The sequence below is a fragment of the Columba livia genome, chromosome 10, assembly GCF_036013475.1.
Source record: "Columba livia isolate bColLiv1 breed racing homer chromosome 10, bColLiv1.pat.W.v2, whole genome shotgun sequence".
In the NCBI taxonomy this organism is placed as follows: domain Eukaryota; kingdom Metazoa; phylum Chordata; class Aves; order Columbiformes; family Columbidae; genus Columba; species Columba livia.
The window spans coordinates 6,825,209-6,853,140 of record NC_088611.1 but is presented as its reverse complement, the minus strand read 5'-3'; the positions used below and the strand labels follow the sequence as shown (position 1 = coordinate 6,853,140).

Genomic DNA, 27,932 nt, shown 5'->3' with positions numbered 1-27,932 from the left:
ACCACTCTCCTGCCCTGTGGTCCAGGGTGGCTTTAAAAAAAAGGCACTTCTTGGCCCCACGCTGCCTTGGCATTCCCATCTAGTTTTGCCTTTAATGTTTTCCACATATGGTTGTGAAATCCAGTGTCTGACTTCGTTTCTAAATATAGTATAATCATTCTTTTAAAAATGATTGATGCAATAAGCTTCATTTGTTTTCAAGATCTCTCTTTCTCCTTTTGCAATATAATGAAGCATTGAACATTCTTCTATTGTCCATTTCACTTTTGAAATAACTTTATTCTTTTTGTTTGTTTTACTGTATATTGGGAAGTATATATTTTTCAGTTTTGAAATGAAAAACAATAGCAAAGAGCTTTCCTTTCGCAGTGGATGGGTAGCCTGTGTCCCTCTACTAGCATAGAGCTTGGTTTTTCACACAGCTGTGATGCTTAGTTTGGTAGGATTTACAGAACAAAAGCAGTGATGATGCTATCAGCAAAGAGCAAGCTTACTGTATTCTTAGATGAATTTTGAGCTTTTTCTCTCTTCCACTACACTACTCAGCTGTAACCTCCTATGTGCTTCTACATTAGTAAAGTCATCAAATGCAATGACCTTTAAGTGAATGATTTAGTATTCTCTCTCTTTAATGATGTGAGATTTTGACTCGGAGGTGAAAAGTGACTGAATATAAGTCTGGATTGTGAAAAAGGGAATAAAGTTAATGAGATTTGTGTGTTTGGTTGGGTTTTTTTCCTCTTTTTCTCTCCCTGATGAATCTTCGTGTGTTTATCTACACAAAAAGCAGGAAGCAGCCTATGACTTTAGGAATATGCTTAGAACAAAATTAGAGGATTTGAACAGCTTTGATTGCTTTGTCAGTGTTTTACGTAGTCAAATCTACAATTACTTATCACACAGCTCTTCTGAAGCAATATGACTAGCGTAGATTTCAGTTTTAGTGGCCTGTAACATCCCTAAACAGCTCCCGTTCTTTTGGCACAGGAAAGAATATATAAAATTTATAATGTCACATTATGGAAGCAAACCAGGAAATGGCACTTTCTCCATAAAGAGAAGCAATTATACGAGTCTGAAACTAGCGGTCACAACTGATGGTGGTCTTTACAGAACATTCAATTCTTGGGTGGTGGTGAGATACAAAAATATAGACTTATTTTTAAATTGCACATTTTTTTAAAGTCAGACTAAACAGGTTTCATCTTGCTAATGTAAATGTTCTTTTGATTAACTAAAAGTACATTTGGAGAAATGATATGCAAGGCCAAGAGCAATTTTGAATAGACTGGTAAAAAATCCAGAATTACATAATGAGAATGATTGTTTACTTTGTCATTGCAGATTGCCAAGATACCTCAGATTCTGGGTTTATATTATTGCAAATTATGTATTCTGTATCAGTATAATGGTATTAATTATGTTATTTAGAATGGTTAGAAGAGCTCTCCTCATTGATAACGATGTGCAATTAGTGCCATAAAGAGCTGGGAAACTGCCAGAATTGCAGTAACAAAATAAGGATAATTTCTTACATAATTTTCTGGCTAGCAGTTTCCCAGGCTGCAGTGAACCTGCAGAGAGCATTCAGAAACATTATTGACAATATTACAGAATGAAGCCCAGTACAACTTAGTATCTGGAAGAGGATGAAGTGACTGAAGTCAAAGTCTGAGGATAGAGTGTCAGTGGAATAGCCAGAAAGGCCACATATCCCTAAATGTTTATAGAGAAATGTTGCAAGGTTCTCTGTGTCTGCTGGATTTCAACAGGTAGTTTGCCACTAACTTCTTGCATTTTCTACTGGACTCTCAGCAAGACTGATAACTTAAAATAGTGAGTTTTGCATGCAGATGGAAAGGAACTTGCTTCATAGTAGACATGAAGTTTTAGGAGTATGGCGTGGGCAGAAGAAGATATGCATTGCTGGTTTAGTCCCAGACATGTGGTCAGATCCTTTTGTTTGAACCTCCCCACATTCTTCAGGATGTGAGTGGGAGTTTTCTACCATACATGAAAACCTTAAAATGACTCCTGTGACATCTCTTTCAATGAGCCTCTGATATTATTGGTTTCTAAGAAAAGCATTTAAAATGTATGTTTAGGTAGGATGGATGCGGAAATCTAAAAATGCGTGGTTAAGAATCGTGCTTTTGAAATCTGGGTCTGAAAGAACTGTGGTGTGAACCGTGACCTGCAAGCTGAAGAACAGCGAGTAAAGGTAATAGTAAGAGATTATGGCTCCAGATTAATAGTGTGTTGTATGCTGTGCCTCTAGCTTTTGAACATAATGCTGATGAAGTTGGGAAAATGACATTTCTTCCATTTAGTGTTATTTCTCTTCTGATGCAAGTAACGGTCACAAAGCAACAGCAGAATACCAAAGCCAGGGCATATCTTTCCTGACCAGGCACATACATTCAGTGTTTGTGAGACGGATATCCAGCTCCTTTGATCTGGAATGAGCAGTTCTTTTCACTGCTTATTCAGTTTCTCCCCTTCAGTAAAGACAATAAATTTCTTCAAGAATTTTGAACTTATATAAATGTGGGAAGGCCTCCTTTGGGGCTTTGATTGGGTTACTCTTGCTTTTTTACAGCCTATAGAGCTGACTGTGTTCATTTTCAACCTCTCTTCCACTGGGCAAGAAATCAAACTGTGACTCTTGTTAGGAATGCAGACATTCTGGTAAAATGGAATATGTAGTAGGATTTATATCTCTCTTCATAGCATAAATTCTTAGGAACATAGGAAGTATAGCTAATATAAACATATCAGCATCAAGGTGCCCATGTGGCCCTGATATGATTATCAGGGGAAGTAAACATCCCATTAAATGTGTCTAGAGTGCTTTCCTTGTACCTCTCATATTTATGAGTAAGCTGCCTAATAATTTATGCCCAAATGTCTTAACGTGGCTACAACCAATGTTCTCGCTGGGATGTTGATGTGGTCAGGAGTGCATTAAAGCATGACAGCATCTTCTCTTGTAACAGGCAAGTTTTCACCCTCTGCAACTAAACCATGAACCTGTAGAGGGAGAGAGGAAGCAAAAATGCATAGCACAGTGGAGGCAACAGTTGATTGCTGCTGTTATCTTGAGTTTTTTTTTTTTCCAATTGTGAATTTAGCCCGATATACTGGTTGCTTAAAGCCCCAATCACCCCTTCAAACAAATCTTAGTAGTGAGAGTAGCTATGTTAATTTCTCTTTTTTTAAGTTACAGACACAGTGCTGAGACATCATGGTTCAATTGTAACACAGTTACACATTGGCTGAACAAAGGAAAGTGTTTTGGTTTTTTCCTACTTGACTGCTTAGCACACAGATTCAGAGTGGTTGGCAAACCTGAAAAAAAGTAAATTTTTAAGAGGAAATAAAATGTAACAGCTTATTCAGTAGGGAAGCAAGAGGGGAGTTTTACTTTACAATCTCCTTAAGGGGTGAGGTTGGGGAAATCCCCTACTGTGATTTTGTTAGCATGACACAGGATCTTGCCTTTGAAGACTTGCAGAAAGCTTTCTCATGTGATGACTAATTTCACTTGTCTTTTCTATTTGTTCATCACCAGACCTGTGATGTTTAGGGACCGCTAGCATCCTTAGACCTAAAGTCATCCTATGTTTGTTTGTTCCATATAAGCCTATAGACTAAGGCAGCTGGAGTGGCCATGAAGCTAAACTTGGAGGGTTTGTTCATAATGAACTGAGAACAGTAGGACTTGTCATGGTCAGTTGCTTCATGACCTTGGGCCTCCTTGTGCTGGGAGAGAATAGTTGTACTTCTGTTTGAAGAGAAAGATGTGCAATGAAGTAATGTTTTCTGTTGAAATGGAGGCAATGAAGCTCGGTAGCTTGACTATATGGACATTTGGATTAGAGGCAGAAATAATTTGGACTCTCAATATTGTTCCCCTATACTGAAAAAGTTGGTTTTAGGTGACCTCCCACTAAAAGGTAAACAGACCTTTTGGAAGCTCTCCTTTTCCCTTATTTGTAGTTGAGAGAGGTCTGCTGGGCACAGTGTTAAGTTCTGCTTTCCATATTGCTAGTGAGGATTTTTTCTAATGGGATTTCATGTTTTTGTACCAAAAGTGAAGATTAACTGTTGAAGGACAATGTGGGAGTTTCTGCAATTGAATAGGTGAACATATGCTGACACTATTTTAAGAGATTCCTGGCTTGCCATTAAGGAATAAGAGGAATCCAAAAACCGAATTTCACTTAGCTGTAACTGTCATGAATGTTAGAAGAGATTTGTCAAACTAATCACTGTCTTGCTCAGGGAGATTATTTCAGTGAAGGATGGAAGTCAGCTGTCAAGGGAGATAGAAATGAATTATGTGAAGAGATACTTGACTCATAATTTTGTTCTACAGGTGATCGTGTGCGATATTATATAATATCATAAACATGTAACTTGAAGGCAATGTACAGTGGCGCACAAATTCTTTCTCAGACTTTATAAGGCATTCCATTCAGTGATTCTCCTAGATGCTGAATTACTTAAAGCAGAAAAACACTTCCTCTGTTTTGTGTCCGACATCCTCCTAGTTAAGTATAACTCCCACGTGTCTCCAGCTACTTCAGAAGTAAGTCTCCAGGTGACTCAGAGGAGAAAAGGGAAGAGAAACTGGAATGTTTTTCAGGAACATCAGTGTATTTTCAGCAATATTCAGTGCATTTCCAGAGTCCAAACTCCTCTAATGTGTATTTCAGAAGCACTTGCCAGTTGAATTCTTTACCTTGTTCACTGAGTTATTGTCATTGTTGATTTTAAAAGTCTTAAGGCCATTTCATGCACAAACAAGTCATGCTGAGGTCAAAGCAAGTTTAATAACATGACTTGTTGAATTCTAAAACACAGGGGGATCATTCTGCATGAGTTCTCAGCAGCTGTGAACTGTTTTAATGAACAGAGCCTTATTTTTATATGACTATTACAGAAAACAGTGCTTGTGAACATATGTGTTTGTATAGCAAGTGGAAGTCTCTTTTGCAGGCTTTCTGCACATCTGTGTCTTTCAAATACATTTTTCCTCAAGGGAGGTAGCCTGCAGTTTATGGAAAGATTTCATATTGCAAAGATGCCAACCTTTAGCTAGCAGAGATTTTTCAAGTGCAAGTGCTCACAGCTGCAAAATCTGTTTCTGTAACTTCACTATAGCTATTATGCTCCAGAAAACTTCTGTAATGCATTAGTCAGCACGAGAGCTGCAGCAGCAAGTATAACTGTGAAGTTACAGGATGCATACATATATAACTGTCAAGTTACAGAATCCATAGGAAGAAGGAAAAAGGTACATGATTGGCCTCAGCATCTACTCGTCACCACCCTTATAATTTGGGTTTGTAGGTTAGAATTTGAGATGTACTACTCCCCAGAAACAGTAATTATCATAGTGATAGTTGAAGTTGCATATATCTGGCTTGAACGCTAAATGAAGGCAGTTAATATTTTTACAAGGTAAAGGAAACAATCCACAAGAGAACTTCTTATTCATGATTATTGTTGACATTATGAACTTTACAAAAAAGATGTTCTGTTATAGTTTTATCATTTGATATCTTGATAGGCTTTCAAGAAAGTGTTGGCCTTCCATACACTTAATACATAAAATCTTTCAGTAAATAGAAGTTGAATTTAAAAGTGAAATTGATAAGGCAGCAAAACCAGTTGGTCAAATTACATCTAAACTGCATTGAAGGCCAACGCACTTTGAAAACATGTGAGGCAAAATTAACACACTACAAAGTCAAAGGCTACTCTGGAAAGCTGAGACAGTGCATTTTTTCAAATGTATTAATTGCAAATCACAGGAAAAAACCACTCCTTTGCATTCTTCAAGAAGCCCCTTTATTCTTCCATCTTAAAGAAAGGAGGTAAATTAAATCCTTGCTGAACTAATAATGCAGCTAGGGGGGGAAGGCAAATTTTTGTTTAACCATTTAACGTGCAGAGAGATTAACTCAGTCTGGGAGGCCTGGGGAAAGTAATCTGAAGAGCCCTGTGGGACACTTTGGTTGGAGGGAAGAGGAGCTGGCACAGTAGTAACTCCATGTGGGTCCCTTGCTCATGAATGGATTGTGAGTCTCTTCTCTTTCTTCCTGCAGTTCTGCACCGAATTGGAAGTTTGATGTCCTCAGGCCCAAGTACCTCCCTGATGTGAGAGGAGAGCTCACAGGAGGGAAGAAAGCTTAAGGAGATTTAGCGCCTAGTCTGGTAAGTCTCCATGTGACTCCTTGCTTTGACCCCAACCTCACAGTTATTTCTGCAAAGGAACAAGCTTCATAAGATCAGGAACTAAAAAGACAGATCTCTTCTATGCATTACTTTTAAAAAGAAACAAAGAAAATGAAAACCAGGCTTAACATAATTTGTCCTGTGCTGGCGCAAGGCTTCTGAGCCCTATAGGGAAACTATTTTACCACCCCAGGAATGAGGTGTTTGGTCCTCATTAATGAAATGACAAACTTGTAGCAGAGGCAGAGCAGTTTTGCTAAGCATCATGCGCTCTATAAAGTGTGGGGGTGTTGAGACAGTTGAGCTCTGCAGAGCCACGACTGCACAGCTCCAGCTCTGCTCATCTCCTTCACTGGAATCCACACGTGCAGCCGTGAGGCAGAATCATGCTGTGGGCCCGAGGGATGGGAGGAGGAGTGTGTATCCATCTTCTAACGTGGTCGGTGCTGTCGGGAGGGCCTGCAGCCCTCCGAGCTGCTCCTTCCAGCTGCAGAAGCGCAGAGCGGCGTTTGGCTGCTCCCTCTGGGTGTTGGGATCTTGCGTGGTCTCTGTGCACTGGATCAACGGAGAGGATGCCATGGAGGGGGGAAGGTTACTCAGCCAGCACCAGGGTTTTTGAGTATTTGTTTTGCTTGTTTCTAAAATTGGTCCTGACTGCAAAGCTAAAAGCTTTTACAGCAGCTGCAGAAATCTACAGTCTCTAGCTCACAGCCTGGTCTGTCATTTTGTGTTGTGTCTTGCACTATTCTAGGAGGAATCAAGCAGCAGGAGAGAACCTTGCCTATGATCTCATAGCACAGTTGGTTTTCTAACTTGATTCCTCAAGGCACCGTTAAAGGAAAGGAAACCCACAAAAAAAAAAAAAGATATTAAAATATATTACCAACTCTAAAGTGCAGTATTGATTTGGGTTAATAAAATGAAAATTTGCTATTGATCCTTTTGATTTGCTTTACTGATTTGATTTGCTTCTGCTATGAGATCTTTGTTTTAGAACAGATGAGAAGTCACAACTGATGAGGCTTGATTCAAGGTCTAACTGCTAATTTTATAGATTCCTGCTTCCTAGTCTTGCTTTGTCATTAATTTGGGAATTTTTGTCCTGAAGGAAATTAGCTATAATATTTCAGCTGAAGATTATTTCACTTCTGAGGAAGTGACATTATGGAAGGTCTCTAACTGCTCTTAACGGGCTTTAAATTTTCTGTGCTACTATCAGTTTATATAAAGTTTGTAATTTGAAGTCAAAGTCCACCTTTCCTCTTGAAATACTTTGTTAACAGGGTAATGAAATACAGAATCTCAAGTGGAACACAGTTACTGGGTACCATGACACACAAGATTTTTAGTTTAGAAAGTCTGAAGAAACAGTCTCAACTCATTCTAAGGTCTGTATATACAACTGTCTGGTCTTTTTGGACTAGCTTAATTTTGGAGTAGACTGAAGAGGTTCTCTCTGCCATAGAGGTTCCACATACCTCTAGTAATAACAGTGTGTTCTGTGCTGGAGGAACAGCCAGCCTAGTTCAGTTGCAGATGCAGCCTGACTCTGGAAGTAAAGACCTTTGTAGTAGTTAGTTTCTCTTACCTCCTTTGCTGCTAAGGAAAGTCAACTCTTAGTAGAGTGTGCTGCCACAAACAGGACAGCCAAAAGGGGTTGTGGTGAGAGGATGCAGGAACGTTCTAAGTGAGCATTGCCTGCTGTAGGAATTGGAGAGCAGTTGTTTTGACTGTGTATTCTTGTGAAGCTTCAATAACTTGGTCCTTCTTTAAGTTATATCTATTCTCAAATTATGTTTTTTTTTTTTTTTTTAAAAAGACATTTTTTTGCCAGCTCAATTGTTTAGCCTGCTCACACACAGTTGTGAATAAAATCAAGATGGGTCAATTTGTAAGTTTGAAATGCGGCTCTTATGATGGTTTCGACTTGTGACGTGCCACATTACTATTATGAGTTGGCCTATTCTAACTGTTATTCTGACGTAACCTGCAGTGGAATCTGAAAGATGCTACTGGAGTGAAAATCCTCAGTTTCAGTGTAACCTGGAGCATGTGCTGGGCGGCCAGAGCAGTGTCTCGCTGCCTCGAAGGCCGTTTGCCATCTAGTGGCTTAGATGCATTAGTGCCAAAAGGGTGTAAGTGGAAAAGCCGGTTCCTATTAAAACCAGTTGAAGTTAGTTGTTTCTCCTCTTTTTCCACCTCTCCAAGTTTTGTAGTTGTTTCTAGTTCAGCTTTATGAGGTGACAAGTCAAACTGTCCAACAAATCGTTGCTAGTTTTCATTTTTGCCAATGACAGATGCCTGAAAATGTCGGACTGTTGCCTCCAGTTACCACACTAGTTTGTCCTGGTTTATTCCTTGAAGGTTTCTACTTTTTTGTCATAAAAATGTTTGTATATCTGTAGAGAGAAAAACATGAATCCTTACAGTAGCGTTGATAGATGCTGCAGCTTTAAGCTCCTCAGATGTCCCTGTGCAGCATATCTGGTAGTTTGTGATGGGTTTTAATCCACACAGTTCAGCCACCCCTATTGACATCAGCACAAGCCATAAGGTACTCTTCATTTCTGCTGCCACCATTACTGCCACTAAGAAAAGCCCTGAGCCTGAGTTGGAACAACTTTTTTAATTGCCTTTTCCATTTGAGAACTGGAAAACTGCCTGAAGAAGAGGGGCGGGGGTGATGTTTCCCTCTGGCTAGAACACCTTTCTATAACCCCAAATCTCTGAGGTCTCTTCCTGTCTCTGCAATTACCAGCACAGATCAGTTTCTTCTCTCTGTCCCCATCTCCTCATCTTTATGATGGGATAATAATATCTTTTTGTTAGATTTGTCAAGTTAGGTGCTCCAAATATTAGCATCACACTTAAAAGAATTCATAGGGTATTCTCCTCTGCCATGTACATCCACATCTATACATCACTTCCAGGTTGCTTGAAGACTCTTATCTAGAAAAATGACCGAAGGAAAAAAATCTGAAAAACTTCACTTGAACGTGTAAGGAATGAAGTGGTGGGTGTGATGCCTCAGAGGTGGAGAACATTGATGTGGTGATGCCTTCTTTGCTTGAGCTTGAAGAATTTTGGTTGGTTTAGTTTTTCAAGATCCTGGTATAAACTATTGCTGTTCATATTCTGTCACGAAGTGGTAATCAAGTAAGGCTCAGACATGAGGTTTTTAGTTTAACTGTAGCATTGCTGTGTGACCCCTGAGCAAAAAAATATTACTGTGCTTTTGAAGGGAATGTTCTGTAACATAGAAAGATACAATCTCTTTATATATTGCTGCTTAAATAATAACCTGAAATAGTCTGGAACTATTGTGCTAATTTACACCGAGTCTGAAGTCTTACCTGTTTGGAAGGCTTAAAGTCAGTGTATTATTATATTCAAGCCTGTTGATGCAACTTAAGTTGCATCTTTTCTATTTAAGGGCACTTTTATTTTTTTGAGGTGAGATGCTTTCTTCTTGCAGCAGTGAGGGTGTTGTACCTCACTTTTGGTTGTATTTCTCCTTAACTTAGGGGAAGACTGGTGGGTTTACCCTCAGTTTAGAAAAGAACTGGTGAAACTCGCATGGAGATTTTTCAGAGATCTCTGGAAAACAGCGCTTGTCAGAAAATGCTATGTAATACGATGTACTTTCTCATAAGCCAGGGTGCCGTTTTTGGGGGTGGTTCTAGCGGAATTCCTGCTTGTGAAGCGGAAAGCTGGCGCTGAACGTTAGTTTTGGCACCTGAGCCGACCCGAGTACTTTGGAAGTTAACCACTTGTATCCGAAGCGTTACTGAGGAGGACACGTTCATGCCGAAGCCGGAGGAGCAGAGCCCGCTCCCGGCGGGCTCCGTGCCCGCGTTCCGCCCGGGGGCCGAGGCGGTCTCGGCCGCGCTGACGCCATCGCGGCGCGACGGCGCCATTTGCTGCCGGCGGGAGCCCATGGACGTGCTGGGCCAGACCACCCGTCTGGCGTCCTCCAGCGCCCTGCTGCAGGTGCGGGCCCGCCCCGGGCCGCCTCCCTCCTCCTCACCCTTCTCCTCCTCCTCCACGGGGCCTGGCGGGAGCCGCCTCGGCCCCGCTCGGCCCGCAGGAGTTTCCCGTGCGGCTTCCCCCACAGGTGCTGTTCCGGGCGGTCACGTTCGGGCTGAACGCCTTCACCCTGCGCTACCTGTCCAGGGAGCTGCTCGGCGTGGTCAACGTCAGGTGGGGAGGCGGCTGCAGGCCCCCGGGCCCGGAGCCCCGGGGGGCTTCTGCTCTCGGTGTTTGGTGTAGGAGCTCGGGGTCTGTGCTCTGCATGGCGTGTCGCTAATAACGCTTTGCTTAACGCTGGTTAATTTACTGTTAAGTGTTTTAGAGTGTTTATCGGTTGAATGCCTGTGAGTTTGTTTTGGCCTGAAACAGAGCAGTTGCTGGCCTATATTCTGTGTTAAACCATCAGCTTGTTGAGGAAAAGCTGGGCATGGTTGTGTATTGCATGCTGTTGCTATATAATAAATTTTGCAAATGCTTTTTTGGTTTATAACATGCTTCAAGTATTTTTTCCATTGGAATAATTGCATGTAACTTCTTCCCTCCTGTTTTAGGAGATGGTGATAACTTACCTCTTAGCCCCATGTTTGCTTCACATACTTGTTTGGCTTGTTTGTCAGGCAGTCCTTCATAAAAACCGCCAGTGATGCTACTGCATGAAGGATTTCAGAAGTAGTATGTAATGAAATACTTTTTTGTACTTTACCTCCTTTAGGCTGACTCTGCTGTATTCAACAGTTGTCTTCCTGGCCAGGGAGGCATTTCGCAGAGCGTGTTTGAGTGGAAGTACAAAGCAGAACTGGACCAAAACAATTAATCTATTGTGGCTGACGTAAGATACCTTTAAAAATTTACTTACTTAGAACTTCTGTCTAATTCTTGTCTGAGTGCTCACAAAATTAGAGCAGGTATTTATTTACTGAGGTAAGTATTTTAGCATTGGCCATTTAGTAGCCTCAGGCATGTTTTGGGACTAATGCAGGATGCTGGGCAGGTCTGTTGTTTTAGCACTTATGGACTTGATCTCTTTTAGGAGCACATGGGAAAGTGTTCTTAGGAGCCATTTGTTCTGTCATCTTGCCTGGAGTTTCATTTTTGTTGTAGCTGTTAAAGGAAAATCCTCTTGCACAAATACATAGTCCTTTACTTTTTTTTCCCCTCTGTCTGCTCAGTCTTGCACCTTTATTACTTGATTGTATTTGTGAAGCTGCTTTAGAGATTTTTTTTTTCCTCAAACTCTTTTCTCTGGGCGTCTTAAGCCATGATGCAGTATAATGGCATGGAAACATAAATGTTTGTCTTGGATAAGAGGGGCGTGAAAGGGTGAAAGAAAGGATTGGAATTAAACAGGAAGCAAACAGGACTACTTCTTTCAGCTGCAGTGCCGTTTATAGGACAAAGTGGATAGCTTAGAGTCTGTGTGAAGCTGCAGCCAGAGGGTGTAATTGTACATTGCAGCTAAGTGGATTTTATGACTTGTTTCTCCCTTCTGGTTCCTGGACCTGCTTCCCTGCCACTTATGCTCTGTCAGATCTCACAGCTGTGCAGCCACAATTAGGTGGGTTGAAAAGTAAGTTTACCTGTCTGATGTGGTGGAAAACCACCTCTGCGTGAAAACCCAGCTCACCTTCTCTGGAACTGCACAGCTGTTAATTAGATCTGGCCCTGGTTGTGCATCGTTATCTGCATCCAGGCACAAAGAAGCAGGATTATCCCTTCCAGAGACAGGCTTAATACTAGTATTTTTAAAAGCATTAGATCTGTTCTCTTCACTGTTATTACAATCAGTTTGCTGTTATTTGGCAGCCTTTCAAGTGAACATTAAATGATAATCAACGACTGTTTGCAACTTTATATTTTTTTTTCTTATAGAGAAGTATAACTTTAAAAGAAGATTAAAGCTCTTGAAGGATCTGAAATACACCTTAGGAGCTCGATTTCAAATACCTTAGGGATCTGATAATGGGAGGGGTGAAATAGATCCTGCCACAATGATCTAAAACTTCCTGCACTCTGCCAGAAGCGTGTGTTCCTGTGGCAGGGTCAACAGAAGGTAATGCCCGTCTGCACCGCTGTGCTCAGCGTGGCTTTTTAGCTGCAGTCGCTAATCAAAGTGGCTCTGAGCTACCACGGAGTGCTGTGAGCTGGCGTACCGGAGGTGCAGGCGTGCGTTTCCTTCCGCTCACTCTGCTCTCTGGAGAGCCAGTGATTTCTGAAGGAGTGAGACGAGCAGTTGGAGCGGTGGCATCTTCTGTTTCAGCAAGATCCAGCGAAACCTGTCTGCCAAACCCTTGGTAACCACAGGCTACACAAATGGCAGCAGTGAGGGGTTTGCAGTATTCTGTCAGCTGATATGGGGTCAGAGTTGTTCATTCCTAGGGAACAAGAAATGCAGATAGTTGACCTTATGTTAGATTCTTGAGTAGAAAATCAGCAAGTCAGTAAAATGTTTTCCTTGTCTTGCAAAAGAATACCTTAAAAATGTGTGTTACAAAGAAAAAGTGTTCTTGGTATTGTGATAATAGAAATTAATTTCTCAAGGCTTTTTTTTTTTTTTAAATTATTTTGGTAATATGTGAAATTTTAATCTACTTGTCTTGGGTGTTTTTTCTGCTTAAGTAACATATCTATTGATTGTTTTTATGTTAACTTTTTAGAGTCCCTCTTGGTGTTGTTTGGTCTATTTTCTTGGGCTTAGTTTGGCTACACTTGCTTGAAGTACCTGATCCATCTGTGGTTCCTCATTATCAGGCTGGTGTAGTGGCATTTGGTCTTTCTGCAATTATTGAACTTCTGGGAGAACCATTCTGGGTTTTAGCACAAGCTCATTTGTTTGTGAGACTTAAGGTTAGTAGAGTATGTGGGGGTGCATGTGTGTGTGGGGGGAATTATTTTTGTTGAAAAGAATGAATTCCTGAACTAGATCTTTGTATACTCAAGTTTTTTTAGAAGTGAACCTCTGTGTACTGTTCAGGTGTAACATAGATACAATTTTGTACCTGTTAAAGGAAGAATGTTGGTTTATTTATGGATTGTTACCTTAGTGACATTGAATACTTGTGAGTTTTAATTGGAGGGAGAGGCACACAACTCTCTCAGTTTTGCATTTTGATTGTTGGTATGAAATTGTGAAATGTACCAATTGAGAACATGATTGTCTCAAGCAAAATTTTCTCCCTTATGTCCCATACAAAGGTCTGAGAAAGTGCAATGGCGGAATTGCAAAATGAGAACAGAAAATTTACCGAGAAATTACAGTCTAAGATGGTCAGCTCAGCAGAAAATAACTGTGATAAAGTCACACTGACCTTGAAAATCTTGTATTCCTACATAGATTCTGTGTGTGTAACTAATGTACTTTATGCTTGTGTATGCGGTTAAGTTGGCAGAAAGTAAACCTTTTCTATTTTCTCTTTCTTGAAGGTAATTGCTGAAAGCCTCTCAGTTGTGTCAAAATGCATTTTGACAGTTATTTTAGTAGTGCTTTATCCTCAGTGGGGCCTCTACATTTTTTCCTTGGCTCAGGTAAGTTTCCTTTGTTATTTTTCTCTAAATTCTTGATTCACCTGAATTTTTGTTTGCTGCTGTGTTTGACATTTGGCCTGCTAAATAAGTTTGAGGAGGTGAGAGAAAATTTTTCTGGGAGGTTTAAGATTTAGTGCCTGTGATCAATATTTTCTTGATACTTGTTCTTGACTTGGCATTTTGACCCCAAGCGGTTTAATGGATGAGAATGAAAGCACCTAGTTCTGTCTGTGAAGGTACGTTGTGTGCAAATGAGGTTATGTTATTCTGTATAAGCTTTATGTCGACTCTTTCTTAATGAGTTATACTTTCAAATGCTTGAGGACTTTGTTTACCACCTGGCTTCAGAACTGTTAGACTTTGGATTTGACTGTATAGAAGATTAGAATCGTATGTAATTTTATCAGGCTCTACCACCAACCTGTATCACCTTAACAGGAGGTGCTAATCATGTGTAACATGTATGTGCAGTAAAACTTATTCTTTACCACAACGAAGAATGGATATAACGGCACCTGAAAGGCAGGGTTGTGGCCTGTGAAGTAGCAGTTTGTGTAGAAATGAAAACATGATGATTTGATTATTTTTTGTTCAGTTTTTGCAGTGGCTGTAGTAGGTAGTTCATAACTGATCGAAGAAAGAGATGTAGATGGTAGCTACTCTGTCAACTTGATTCTTGGACTTAGTGAATAATTGATTTAAAATTGGACTTTAAATTATTGCTCTAAAAACGCTGAATAGAATAGAGAGCAAAGAGATATGATAACGTGCAGATTAAAAAAAATAAATCAACTTCTTGGGGGAACTGAAGTCTTTACCTAGTTTAAAATTTGACAGGAATAAGGGCTACTCATTACATTTTGTTCTCTCTGAATTTGGAACTCTAGTATGTAATTCTAGTGTGTGATTCTGCATTTGTAAGTTAATTTTGTATCATTGGTTGTTTTTCTTCTCTCCCCTGTCTTTCCAGCTTTTATATGTCAGTGTTCTGGTAATGTGCTATGTAATTTATTTTATGATGTTTCTGGGGTCTCCTGAAGCAACAAAGAAGTCATTTCCAGTTGCTAGAATGAAAGCTCTATTACCTAACTGGGTGGAAGATGAGGTGAGTTGCACAGTTTATTTCATGATTTTAGGTTTTTCTTGAGAGAGTTTGGAAAATGAGTTTGAGATAGTGGAGTTGAGTTATCTTGAGAATATCTCTGCACTGTAGAAGTTATGACTGATTAAAAAAAAAATCTATTTGTGGTTTGTATTAAATTTTTTTTCTGAAAAGGATTTTATTATGAAGCTTGACCACTTTGTTGTGGTGGGCTTGTTGCTGACTTGGCTTTTAGTATCTTTGCACAAACCATTAACTAGAGATACAACATCTGCAGTGTGCAGGGAAATGACCAGGTGTTACTAGATCTGAGGCAGTAAAGAAACCAGAAGCATCTTACCATGGATTTCCGCACTTGGACTTTTCCAGAAAATAAATGTGGTGGTACACAGCACCCTATAGATACTCCACTATCTCTGATGTCCTCTCAAAAGAAAATGAGGCAAAGAAAGAGGTGAAAAGACATAGAGAGGAAGCAGATGTTTTGAAAAAGATTTGCAGCTTGAAAAGAGAAAGGTGGTTATTGATTGCAAGACTTGTGGGGACAGGTTGCAGAGCAGTAAGCAATTGATATCTACAGTGAAGCTGGAAGTTCTATTGGCATGTCAAACAACATGGACATTTTTCCCTGTCTCTAAGTACTTTTGGCAGAAAGCTTGTTTGGGTACTTCATCTGCAACAGCAGTGATCTTCAGCAAGGGAAAAAGGATTTGTCAGATCAGAGTGATGTTTGTGCTTGAATTTAGCAATATTTTAGGTCAGTTGTTTTGTAGCTATGACATTGTGCATTTTTTCCTCATCAGTACATTTGGAGCTAGCCTAGGGTATTGTACTGGCTTTATATTTTCTCTTTCTGCTCTGTAGTTTCAATAATTTTTCTAACATGTCAGTACTTCTTTTTTTGCAGACCTTTGTTAACTGGAAGGAAGCACGTTTGACTTGGAGTTTCTTCAAACAGTCCTTCTTGAAACAGATTTTGACAGAGGGTGAGGCTTGATGTGGAGTTGTGATGGAGAAAGGCTAGTGAATGCTTTTATAAAATTGACTTAAAGCTTGAAAAAGTTGGGGGATGTGTGGGCATGTGACTTTCGGAGGTTGCTGACAACAAATGTTACCAACCTGAATGAAGTTTTTGAAGGTGTTGTGAATTAGGTGCTGGCCTGCTTGACTTTCCCTTGAATGCTTAATACTTGAAGTGTCTGAACAAATATTGAGAAAGATTTAGGGACTTATTCCTAAGTTCTTTATTTTGAACTTACAGGTGAACGATATGTGATGACTTTTTTGAACGTGTTAAATTTTGGAGATCAGGGTAAGTGTGATGGTGTTGTGGAATGGTGACAGTTCTTAGTCACTGCTCTGCATGTGGTTCTGAAAATGACTTAAAGTATTTGAAGATAACTTGAAAATCTGGAAAGATTTCAAAGCTTTTGTGACTTTGAGATACATTATGGAGAATTTTATTTAAGATCCTGGATTTTTTCTTTTGATCAAAACTTTTCAATTGGATACGGGATGCCATGTATCCTGTTCCTTTTTTTAAAAACAAAGAAACAACTTCATTAGTATCTGATGTTGCCTGTCTTCAGTGTAATTCTGTTTGTTCTCTTCAATCTTTGCTAGCTGTTACGGTGACAACATCATTGTTTATCACATTGCATCTCAAAACTCTATTATGTTCTGTAAAAGAATTCAGTGGTTATGGAATAATGTGTGGCAGTAGCCATTGAGATGACTGAGTTGGCAGCTTTGGGAAGGAAAATAGACTATAAGTGTTGGCTCACTGTTAGAAGTTTCTTGGCTAGTTTGAATTACATTTAATTACTGGCAATAGTATGTTCCCCCATAAATACTGAGTATATGTGTTTGCAATCAGTAACTGCAGCCCCTTTTGATTCTCCCCTGCAGAACAATTGAGCTGCCTCTTACTTGAAGGGTCTTTAACAGGGCAATGAGTACGAACATGTGTGTACTCTTAAAATGTTGGAAAACATTGGTTCCAGGTCCTATGAAATCAGGCAGAACCTTATTCTGTTATTTCCCAGTGAATATGTAAAGCACTTATGCCTGACTTCATATGCTCTCAATGACTGTACTTTGTTTACATGTCTATGTACAGTAATTGTCTTAGCAGGTTTAGAGCAGTATCTTGCAGAGGATGGAAGTGCTGGTGAAATGTCATGTGGGATTGCTGTTCCGCTTTGTGAAAGTAAAAAGAAAGAGCAACCTCACCCTAAGAAGAGAGCGCTCTCTGTTCTCCTCTATCAGTAAATCCTTATGCTTCTGTTTTCATCCAGTGAAATTCATCAGGAACTTTTACCTTCCTCTATAGCAGGAATTTACATGTGACTTGGTGCTGTTCCTAGGCTCACATCTCTGTAGTTGGTGCTTTTGTCCTGGCTTTGCCATTGAGTAGCAAACGGTGTCATTTTGAGCAGTGGTTTCTGGGACTGTCAGAATTTTTAGGGAATACTGCTTTAGTGTTGCACTGAATTCTACTTGTTTTCTCTTTGTTCAGTGGAAATGTTAAATTAGAATTTATGTCATTGTTAAGGACTTGAAATTGAAATGCATGTAAAAAAATAGACTGCTACTATGTTGTCTTTGTTTATTTTTGTTAAGGTGTATATGATATCGTGAATAATCTTGGTTCACTGGTGGCCAGGTTTATCTTCTTGCCTATTGAGGAGAGTTTTTATGTCTTTTTTGCAAAAGTGTTGGAAAGAGGCAAGAATGTAAAGGATCAGAAGCAGGTATGTTTATTTTGGATTAACAGCACATCAAGTACATGATTTTTGTTATAAATAAGTTGCATCACAGGAGTGTCACTGGTAGAAATGTGTGTTTAAATTTAAGTATAAAGGCTGTTAAAATAGAAAAGTTGGAGAACAAAAATGTTGAGTGAGGCTGGGCTGAAAAGAAAATAGGAAAAGTGCTAATGAAATAGAAACAAAGATATGCAATGGCATAATACTGCCTTGTATTGTAACAGAAGTTGCTGCAAACTGTGTGATGTAAACCCTACTGTACCATGTATTTCCATATAGACTTAGAGCTTTTGGATTGTACGTGGAGTGTCAGTGGTTAAACGAACATGAGCTTTGTTTCATAGAGTAATATTTGTGTGTGGTCTAGGTAAGAAATTCTTGAGCAGTCACGAAGTCAGCCTGCGCTTTCGTCTGATACTGTGACGACTTTTTTCAGTAATTCTACGACTTGCGCATCAGCACACAGTTAACAAATCCCATGTCTTAGGTTATTGGTGGGCTAAGAAAAGCATACGTATATGTTTTTTTATATATGGTGTACCTGATATGTATAACTGGCAAAATGATTATGAGTTTTCAGTCAGTGTAGTGAATTTACATCAGAAGAATTACAAGAACGTTTCTCATAAAGAGGTGATAGAACTGACAAGTTAGTTCTGTTGTGGCCAGTCCTGTGCAGCAATAAAACCCCGACCCTCCCGCTGACTCAGCCCGTGGCCTTGGGCAGGTGCTGTCCATGCCATTTACTGATGGTTAAACAGGTGCAAGTGCTGTTTGCACATCTCCTTGAACAGATGTGTTCATGGCTAATATTTGTGTAGAATTTGTAACATATGAAACGTAGAAAGGAATAATATATAAAAATTGTTGGAAGTTAAGACTAAGTGTATGGATAATTCAATAACAAAGGATAAATTTCACACCTTTTTATGCTGTGCAAACTTTGATTTTTCTGTGAAGTAGCTTTTCTGTGTGAAAATAAGTAATAGATGGATTCTGATTCATGTAATTGGCTACAATTTTCTTTTTTTTTTTTTCAGGATGACGTTGCTATGGCCGCAAATGTATTAGAACTGCTGTTGAAACTTGTGCTTCTGATTGGCCTCACCATCACGGTTTTTGGCTTTGCCTATTCTCAGCTGGCTCTGGATATTTATGGAGGCTCAATGCTCAGTTCTGGAACAGGTAAAGATTTATAGAACTGGTAAAGAAACCATCCTTTAAAAAGAGAAACTGCAGCTATTTTGCATCCTTGGGTAAATCAGCAGAATTTTTTTTTTCTATAAAAATCCTGCCGAAATCAGTGACTTTGTCTGAATCCAGAATTCTTGCCCTTGTAATCACATGTTTAATATGTTGTCAGCTTAAGCTAAAATATACTGAGGAGCTCTAAAGAAATACGATGAGGTTTGGGACTCTACCTTCCTGCAATTTCACATTGTTGGAAAAGAACGTTTTAGAGGATTGTTTGGCTACTCCATGAGATAAAATTATAACTCCAGCTGTTTATAACAGCAACTTTTCACACTCCACTTACACCCAAGCTATATAACAAACTGGCCTAGAAACAATACTACTTCTTTTTTAATAGTGCTAAACCACATGATGGTAACAATCTTGCTATAGTTGTACATATCGAGGGGTGAGTTTTACAAATCTGTCCGCAGAAGCAGTCAAGGAGTTTGTAGGTCACCTTGGATTTTCAGGAGAGAAAGTAGATGTTCATTTAATTCTTTCTTCATAACACAAACACACAAATTGCAGCCTGGAGTTTTCTTGGGTTCTTCCAGCGCTTTGTCAGTTGACCTGCGGTAGCTCTTGCTAGAAGAACCAATCTGCCTTCTGTAGCTGAGCCCTGTGTAATGTCTTGGTTCCTATCTGATCTGTCTTGGGTGAAGATCCAGCAGCTCCTCCGAGGAGCTTTTTTTTTTGTTGCATTTCTGTCTGGAAACTGTGTGTGTGCCATGGTGGGAGAGTTCCAGCTTGCACTTTCCATTTCACATCTGTTACAATTTGGAGAAAGCTACTGGGAACATGAAAGCATATGACAGGATATTGTGTTGAAGAAAGCTGCACCTGTCAGAGTTCTGCACCTTCAAACCATAACCTTAGAATATGGCCTATTGGGTATTAAAATCACTTGTAATTACCTTATTCACTGTTAAGATCATTTGCTATATTCTAACCCCCTGGACACTTTCCTGTTTTTAAATATTAAGCATTTACATGTTTTTGCTTTAAACCTCTTACATGTCATTTGGAAGGCGGTGCTTGATTTCTATAGTGATTTTAAGGAAAACCCTGTGTCTGCATAACCAAGAAAAAGAGTTAATAACTTCAGTGTTTTGTTTTGAGTTGTCTTTCTGCTGGTTCTGTTAGATTTGTTTCTGATTTTGAAAGCAAATGTTGTGAAAGATTGTCATTCTGGACTCTGACAGCCAACTTTTTATGAAGAAAATGTTTTCTGTCCCTCTTTCTCTTCAAGAATGAGTGTCTGGGCTTAATCTTTCAGACATGCTTACTTGACTGAAAAGGACTCTGTTTAGGAATACGGATGCAAGTCAAATGACTCACAAGTAATTTTATTTTGTTTTACATAATGATAATCTATGAAAATGGAATGTTGAGAATGTGTACTGACCTATTTGTCCAGATATTCATGGATATATATTTTTTAAATCTCTGAGTGCTCTGTAGTCTTAATGTTTTTATGCAAACTTGAAAGCCTTCAGCTCTGCCCCACATCTGCAGTGTATTTACTGCTCACTGGGCTGTTGTCCTTTAGAACGTAAACAGAGGAGACTCAATAATATGAACTACATTGCTGGCATCAAGAAGGAATGAATATTCGCGGATGCACACTGACCTGGTAAAAAGCATGGGTTTGTTTTCCCCAGTGTTATAGTTTCTAAAGGACAAGAAAAAGATTGATGTCTGAATGGAGGATTTTGAAGTCATATATAAATGATCTCTGACACATAAAAATCTGAACACCGTTTTTCGTCTAGCACAGTTTTGAATGTTTTGGGCAGCCTTTTTTTCTTAATGTTGAGTTTGATATGTACATTTTATTGCTTTTAGTACCTCATAATGACTGTTGGATTAATTTCCACAGATTTCTGTACAATAAAATATTTGGGTTATGATAAATATTAATTTTCATTTAGGAGATATCTTTTACTAAAATACTATTTTTGATGGATATATTTTCTGTTACTATAATAACTGCTATTTTGGGGTGTTTGGGATTTTATGTTGCCTTGTTTATTTGTGTTCTTGTCAAGGAGAAGTGTTCAAATGACCTTAAGCTTTCATTATTAGTGATAACATTACAACTTACTTGTCTCTTAACGAGTGTAAAAACAATGCGGTTTTATAAAAGAAACAATAATCTGCTTCTCATTCTGATTGTTTTTTAGGTCCGGATCTCCTCCGATGTTACTCTTTATATGTCCTATTTCTTGCTGTCAATGGAGTAACAGAATGTTTTACATTTGCTTTGATGTGCAAAGAAGAGGTAGACAGGTAGGAAATAGTGTCTGCTGAGTATTTCTGTAATTAATCTGCATATGGTTCACTTGGAGTTCAGTACAGAAACAGAACAAGGGCTGCTTGCATCACCCTTTAAAAGTGTGAACTTGTTTGCAAAGTCACTGTTTGGAAAAGAAGCTAAATAAAGCATCATCTTGTCGAATGTTATTTTTGTTTAATACACACCTAAAATAAAATAGCAAAACTCCATAAGTTTTTACATTGTTAATCATTCTTCCTGGATTTGACTTTCTCAAGTGAGTAGACAGTTGCTGAGTGAAATAAAATTTCCTTCCCATAATGTAGTTCTCAGTTTAATTTGTTTGATGTATTTTCCTTTCTTTCAGTTAATAGTTTTATTAACATGTCTGTTCTGAAATTTCTTTTTTTCATTAGAAGATGGTAAGAGAATTTCTGTTCCTTATTTTGGAAAAGAAATTGTGGTATTTCTTCAGAGGTAAAGTTAGTAAATACCGGAACTGTATACATTGTTGTGCCGTTTTCTTCCTAGGTATAATTTTGTTATGCTGGCCTTGTCCTTCACGTTTCTGTGCATCTCTTATTTCCTGACCCACTGGCACGGCGGTGTCGGCTTTATCCTCGCCAACTGCTTTAACATGGGCATTCGAATAGCTCACAGCACCCACTATATCTACGATTACTTCAAAGAAAGCACCTACCGACCTTTGGCAGGCTTGCTTCCCTCACCAGTTTTGTTGCTCGTTTATATCATAAGTGGAGTAATCACTGGTTTCTCTGAGGTAAGTGTCCTTTTCAGATCTTGTTTTCACCATGAAAGTTAATGCCAAATGACTATTGTGTCCACGTGCAGAGACATCATTAGCAAAAAAGGCTGATGAGGGTAGGCTGGAAGACTTCCATTACGGTCGAGGCAAGATGCAGTAATAGGAGATTTTATCTTTGATACGAAGTTAACTCTGCCACCTGTAGAAGGTGTATCCCACAAGTAAAATAAAATCTAACACATTTCTGCTGCCTGTAGATAAATCCATGTCTTTAGTTCCTCATAATGGAAATTTTGCAGTAGCGCAAATAAACTGTTAGTAAAAATGCTGTAATAAAGTGATAGAAGAAAACCAACCAAAACAAGAACAGAAACAAAAATCGCCAAGAGCATGATTTTATATTTATTCAGGCTACAAGACTGTACTCATGCACACTCCTTGGGAAAGAGAGCTTTATATTTTAGAATGGGAGATTTCCAGTGGTTTTTGTTAGAAAATAGCCTAATACTTGCTGCAAAGTAGCAGACTTTTGTAATAGCGCCAGCGGACTTTTCCTAATATCTCAATTAACATACTTCTGCATGTAATAGTAACTTCCACATTTATCAGGTATCCGAGTGCTCGTTTTTTGCTGACAGAGTTTTTATTAAGAAGGCAAGTGTTGTGACTACCCAGGACGATTTCTGTAGGATCAGTGCATGTGGCAAAACCACGCTCAGCTTGACAGTGGTGTTAGCATGGTTGAGAGAGGTGTTGGACCTGGTTGTGTACTGAGGCAGTAAATCCACTTTGTGCTGACCAGTTTTTCTGCACTTGCTTGTTTCCTTTGTTTAGGTGATGTTCTGCTGCGATAAGGGGTGGATGGCGAGGCTGGCGCACATCAGCGTGGGGGCTCTGTGCTTTGCAGCAACTGTCATTACTATGTTCTGCACAGAGACCAAGCTGGTCCACTTCGTCAGAAGCCAGTTCCTCTCCCGGTATATGAAGAAAGGAACGTGAAATGCTCATGTGCAGAACAATTCTTGCACATGCTTGCAGTAAAGGGCTATATTTTTTTTACGCAAGATGTACATGGAGAAGGGTTTCCACATGTGTTTGAGTTCTTGTTATTGGAGTGGCAATATAGAAGATTGCCAACTGAATATTATTTTGTCTTCTGAACAGTGAAAGAGATGAGTAATTTTCTCTTTATGCATCATTCTTTTCTAACCTCCTCTTCAAAGGCCTCTTTGGTAATGAATGAAGAGCTACGGTACACCCTTCTGACATAACCTAGTTGGCAGACTTCACATAGAGCGCCCGTTCTTACCAATGGGGTACGTGTGCAGAGGAGTCATATGGTTTACATCTTAACATATAATTAAGAATGCCCTTATTTGCCATGGTGGGCTGCTTAACTGGTTAGAAAATAAATGGTCTGACAAAAAACAAAACCAAAACAACCCCAAACCACCGACCCCAAACACAAACCCACAACACAAAAGCTGAAGAAACCACTAGAGCAAGGACCAATAGCACTGTAACTGTTCCTGAAGCAGAACCTGATGCAGTGCAGGGAAATTAAGGTGTCAGGGTTTTGAAGCCTGAAGTGGTGAACAGGAGGTTTTTTGTTTACAAGGAAATTAATGGAATACACAGCATATGTCTAGTAACTGTAAGATTATTTCATTCCTATCATTCATTTATGAGGGTATTGATTGATTTGTCAAAAATACTCTAAAGCTTCAGCTAAAAGGAAAAGGGGGTTTGAGCAGTGTTTTAGAGAAGGTGTGAAGTACAGTCACTTGGATGCTGAAGTTCCAGAGGTTAATCATAATAAAACTTCTTACTTTCACTCCATTGTTTTTGGTTTTATCTGAGATTTTAAATCCTGGCACAAGCAAAATTGTCTCAATAAAAATGTTTTTATCTTGTCTGTGAGGTCAAGTGTTAAAATATATTTAACAAGATTTCTTTCAAGGACTTATGCATATTTAAACTTTCATTATTGGGTAGATAATACTTCGTTTGTTGCAACTAGTTTACCTCATGTCTTGGTACTTGTTCAGTCTTAACCTTTGAGTTTTTTTTTTTTAATCATTGAAAATGTGAACAATCAGAAGTTGTAAAATTAGATGTTAGGCTATGTTAGGTTCACTAATAGTGTGTTTTATTGCTGGCCTAAGATCTGAATGTGGCAGTTTCACAAGGTACAAGTGGCAGGTTTATAATTATCAGTGTTCCATTGCAGTGTTTGGATGGACCAAAACATGTCAAGTGATTAAAAAGGTGTGCTCAGACACATACAGTCGGAAGCTGTTATAATAGTTTATATAGCATCTCTGCAGATCCTCCAATGGCTTAAAAAATACTTGACTGTCATGCATTGTGGCAACCGTAGCTCCAAGTGTAAAATGCATTCTGGTATCATTGTCTTCGGTTTGGTTCTGTTAGAAATGTTTTCTAAACCATTAATTTTCACTTGGAGATTATCACCAGAGATACCTTAAATGAGAATTTGATGATTAAAACATTATCACAGAACCCAGAATGTAACAGGAAAAGAAAGGTGTGCTCCCTCAGCTGCTGGGGTGTTTCCGTAGCCTGGCTGGAAGATATGTGATATGTGATATAGATATGTGATATAGAGACTTGCTGATTCTTCTGAACTTGTTACGAAATCTGTCAAAACAAACTCTACATTTTTCTGTCCTGTTAAGTGAATTTACTAGTTCCTTGCAGTTTAAATTTTTATCTTCTGAGTTTTCTTGCAGAGAAAGATTTGGTATAGCCCTGCACTTAGAGTGCTTTGAAGACTGAAGAATTTTTTGTACAAAATGAGCCTGACATCCTGCTGTCTTGTCTGATCTGCTGATCCCAGCTGTATAGTAACATTACTTCTGCTGCAAGTGTTGTCATAAATAGGCTGATGTGGGATCTCACTGTTCAAATAGTGAGCTGTCTAGTCTCATCTTTTAGCATAAATACTGTATATGCATTTAAAGAGAGGTCACATTTTAAAACTAATTGGCTTAATTTCACATTGGAAAGGCGTATAAATATCTCTTGCACCTCAACAAGTGAAAATGTGATTTTCTATGAAGCAGGAAGACATTAAGGTGGCTTAATCATTGCTCCTTTGCAAAGTAAGGGCACATTCCTCTCTTAAACTTGATCTGTAAGCAGCTCAGTGATGGTTGGTTGGGTTTTGTAGTGGTGTGTTTGTTTGGGTTTTTTAATATATTTTATGTGGCAAGAAACTGCAAGGAGGGACAGGTATCTGAAGCTGTCTCCTAGTTTCTTACTTATCTGTGTGATCCTTGATGTGAAAGTGGTTAATTGCTTTATTTACAAAGAAACGAACTGTCACATTCAGATTGAACTTGACCAAATTTCCCTTTTGTTTGCAGTTGCCTGTCAAAGGCACAATGGGGTACTTGTCTACAAATTTCATGAAGCTGTGCTGCGTTTATTTTCTGAAATCTGTTAGTTTAAGCCAAAGGAGAATGAAGCTGTTTTACTTTGGAGAAAGTTACAATTTCATACATTATGTGATGTGGTTTTCTTTTAGTAGGTGGATGAATGACATTCAAACAACTGTAAGATAAAATGGTTATATAATAGGATAACACCAAATAAAATTTATTTCCCTTATATTTTGTTTTCGTCTTCCAGTTGAGGCTTATTTGTATTTTTGGTACAGTTGATGCTTAAATGTGGTTGGATTTTCTAGGATCTTCTATGTGGAAATTAGTTTATCAACATAAAAACTTACAAGCCATTTCCTAACACACACATTGAGAATATTTACTGTAGTATTTTTCTAACAAGTGGTATCATAGTCACCTTTTTTCTCTTTGCTTTTGTTGACATGTATGTTTGGATGGCAATGACCAGGTTTCTTTGTTTGATCTTAAACATTGTAGCGTTGTGATAAAAACCGTTTAAGTGGCCAGGAGCAAACTTGACATTCATTGAAGTTTATTGGCTGAATTATGCTGCAACTGGCAGTAGTAGTGTTAGGTACTAACCGATTGTTCAACTGTTTCTTCTTTTCTACTATTGTAAAGATATTAGATTTTATTTGTATGTAAAGAAGTGTGGGGGTAAAGGGGAGTTGTTTTCGTCTTTTTTTTTGAAAAGAAATTAGAAGTTCAGACATGAACAGTTAATCTGCTTTAGTAGTCATGAAAAGTAACAGATGTGAGCTGGAATACAGGCAGCAGTTCAGTAACCATGCCAGGTGATGACCTGTTAGTTTGAAGGGCTGTGTGAGAACCCTGAGGTCAGCCAGGCCTAATTTGCTGGATTCTGGACAGTGCTGAAATCTGAACTTTGAAATTATTTTTGTGGAATTTTTATGTCTTGCTGTTTGAATGTCATAATTCTGTGGTTTAATTATTCTTATTTTAAAGATAATACTGAGGAGAGTGGATCTGAGGCTTTTCAAACCATATAATTGCATCAATAGATCTGCTGAGATGTAATGATTTTGTTCAGCGCAAAATACACAACTCATTTGCATTCTGACAGTGCGATGTAAATGCTGTTCATTTTAATTATAAGCTAAAAATGAAGTTCGATGCTCTCCACGTCTGATGTACAGCTGTGCCATGGATAAGTGCAAGGCTGCGGAAAAGCCTGAGCAGCTGGGGGATCCAAACTCAGCAGGGCTAGGAGGTGCTTGTCTCTGTTGCAGTTTGGATGACTTGCACACAAAGATGCCTGTGCTCTTTAGTTTGGATGTGAATTGTGGCTCCTGTGTTACCCTGCTGTGCTCTAGAAGGAGGAAAGAGCCCTTTGCAGCTGGGCTGTCTGTAGCAGCACACTGCCATGGTGAGCTTTGTTCTTGGAACCTGATTGTGCAGCTAAGGTAGGGTAGTTGGTTTTCCTGTTGTTTTACCTTTCCCCTACAATTCTGTTTTTTGTTTTGTCAGATTTCCAGTTTAGCTGTGGTAAGCAAGCATCTCACAGACCTCGGTGTGTTGATTTGCCAGCTAGGGTTTGTGGTTCCCAGGTATGCGTGTCTTCAGCGTGACTTATTTCCAAAGACTTATGTCATCTTGCTGAACTGAGAAATTGGAAAGGAACGTCACCAGGAGGACAGACATGTTATATCTGTGACCCATTTAAGAAGACTGAAATAACCAAAGCTGTGTCAAGAAGGAAAAAAAAAAAAAAGAGGCAGCAGTCTATAAACAGATGTGTGAGTAGTTCTAATCTGCTAGTAAACAAGAATCATGTTTTGTTCTTTGTGATACACTTTGGAGAGCGACCTTCATAAAGGGAAGAATGTAACTGAGCTTGGGAGAAGACTGCAGAGTTTTACCCGTAACTTCCTTGAATGCAGGAGTGTTTCAGACCTGCTCCCTTGTGTCTCCTGGGGAGAGGGAGGAGTGTGAAACCTTGGATGGATGCTGTTCCAAAGAGACGCTTGTGCCTCACAAAGCAGCCGAGGCACAGTTTTGTTACCTGTGAGAAAGAAGCCTTGTGATCACTCATTAATGTCTTCATTTCCTTCCTTTTATTTTTTCTCCCACCTGCCTGACAATTTTGTTTCATCTGTTCACAAACCATTCACAATCAGCTCCTGTATGTAAAATATCTTGCCTTTATTTGCTGAAAAAAATCAACCTAGTCAGTCTTAATGTAAAATTGTGACGGCCCACCAGAGTCCTGCATTAGAATGGGATGAGGAGTGTACTGGTCAGCTTGGAGGTTTTATTGTGGCCAACTTGCAAGCCCTGAAAGCAGGGAGTGAGGAGGGAGCAAATGAAGGTTGCACAGAAAATTTGAATTGTGGCTTCATGTTGGTTCTGGATGCTTGACTTGGCAGTACTTACGTTTTCCTAATGGAAGGGCTTTTGGGGAATTATTTTATAAAACGAGAGTCATAAAGTGCACTTATGTGCCTTATGTTATTTGTGTAGTGATTTTTAGCAGTCTCGGGAGAGGGGGGTTTATGGTATTGAGGGAAGGAAGAAGGGAAATGTGGCAGAGTACAGTATGTGT

At 39.1% G+C, this 27,932-nt stretch overlaps 1 protein-coding gene across 9 annotated transcripts in view; it reads left to right on the top strand.

Moving 5' to 3' along the window:
* RFT1 (RFT1 homolog) overlaps positions 1 to 25,574 on the top strand; it is a 77,938-nt gene extending 52,364 nt beyond the window's left edge. Inside the window, exons 5-19 of one of the 9 annotated variants that reach the window (XM_065075162.1) lie at positions 2,106 to 2,221; positions 6,114 to 6,222; positions 10,026 to 10,233; positions 10,358 to 10,443; positions 10,985 to 11,101; positions 12,927 to 13,116; positions 13,693 to 13,794; positions 14,765 to 14,899; positions 15,804 to 15,882; positions 16,158 to 16,208; positions 17,519 to 17,649; positions 18,705 to 18,849; positions 21,084 to 21,189; positions 21,707 to 21,956; positions 22,776 to 25,574. In XM_065075162.1, coding sequence (XP_064931234.1) covers positions 10,048 to 10,233; positions 10,358 to 10,443; positions 10,985 to 11,101; positions 12,927 to 13,116; positions 13,693 to 13,794; positions 14,765 to 14,899; positions 15,804 to 15,882; positions 16,158 to 16,208; positions 17,519 to 17,649; positions 18,705 to 18,849; positions 21,084 to 21,189; positions 21,707 to 21,956; positions 22,776 to 22,940 — 1,743 coding nt within the window. In that variant the 5' untranslated portion in view covers positions 2,106 to 2,221; positions 6,114 to 6,222; positions 10,026 to 10,047 and the 3' untranslated portion in view covers positions 22,941 to 25,574. Of the gene's footprint in view, positions 1 to 2,105; positions 2,222 to 6,113; positions 6,223 to 7,526; positions 10,234 to 10,357; positions 10,444 to 10,984; positions 11,102 to 12,926; positions 13,117 to 13,692; positions 13,795 to 14,764; positions 14,900 to 15,803; positions 15,883 to 16,157; positions 16,209 to 17,518; positions 17,650 to 18,704; positions 18,850 to 21,083; positions 21,190 to 21,706; positions 21,957 to 22,775 lie in introns of all 9 variants that reach the window. The other 8 variants (XM_065075159.1, XM_065075158.1, XM_065075156.1 and 5 more) reach the window with 8 other exon arrangements.
* The last annotated feature ends 2,358 nt before the right edge of the window (positions 25,575 to 27,932 follow it).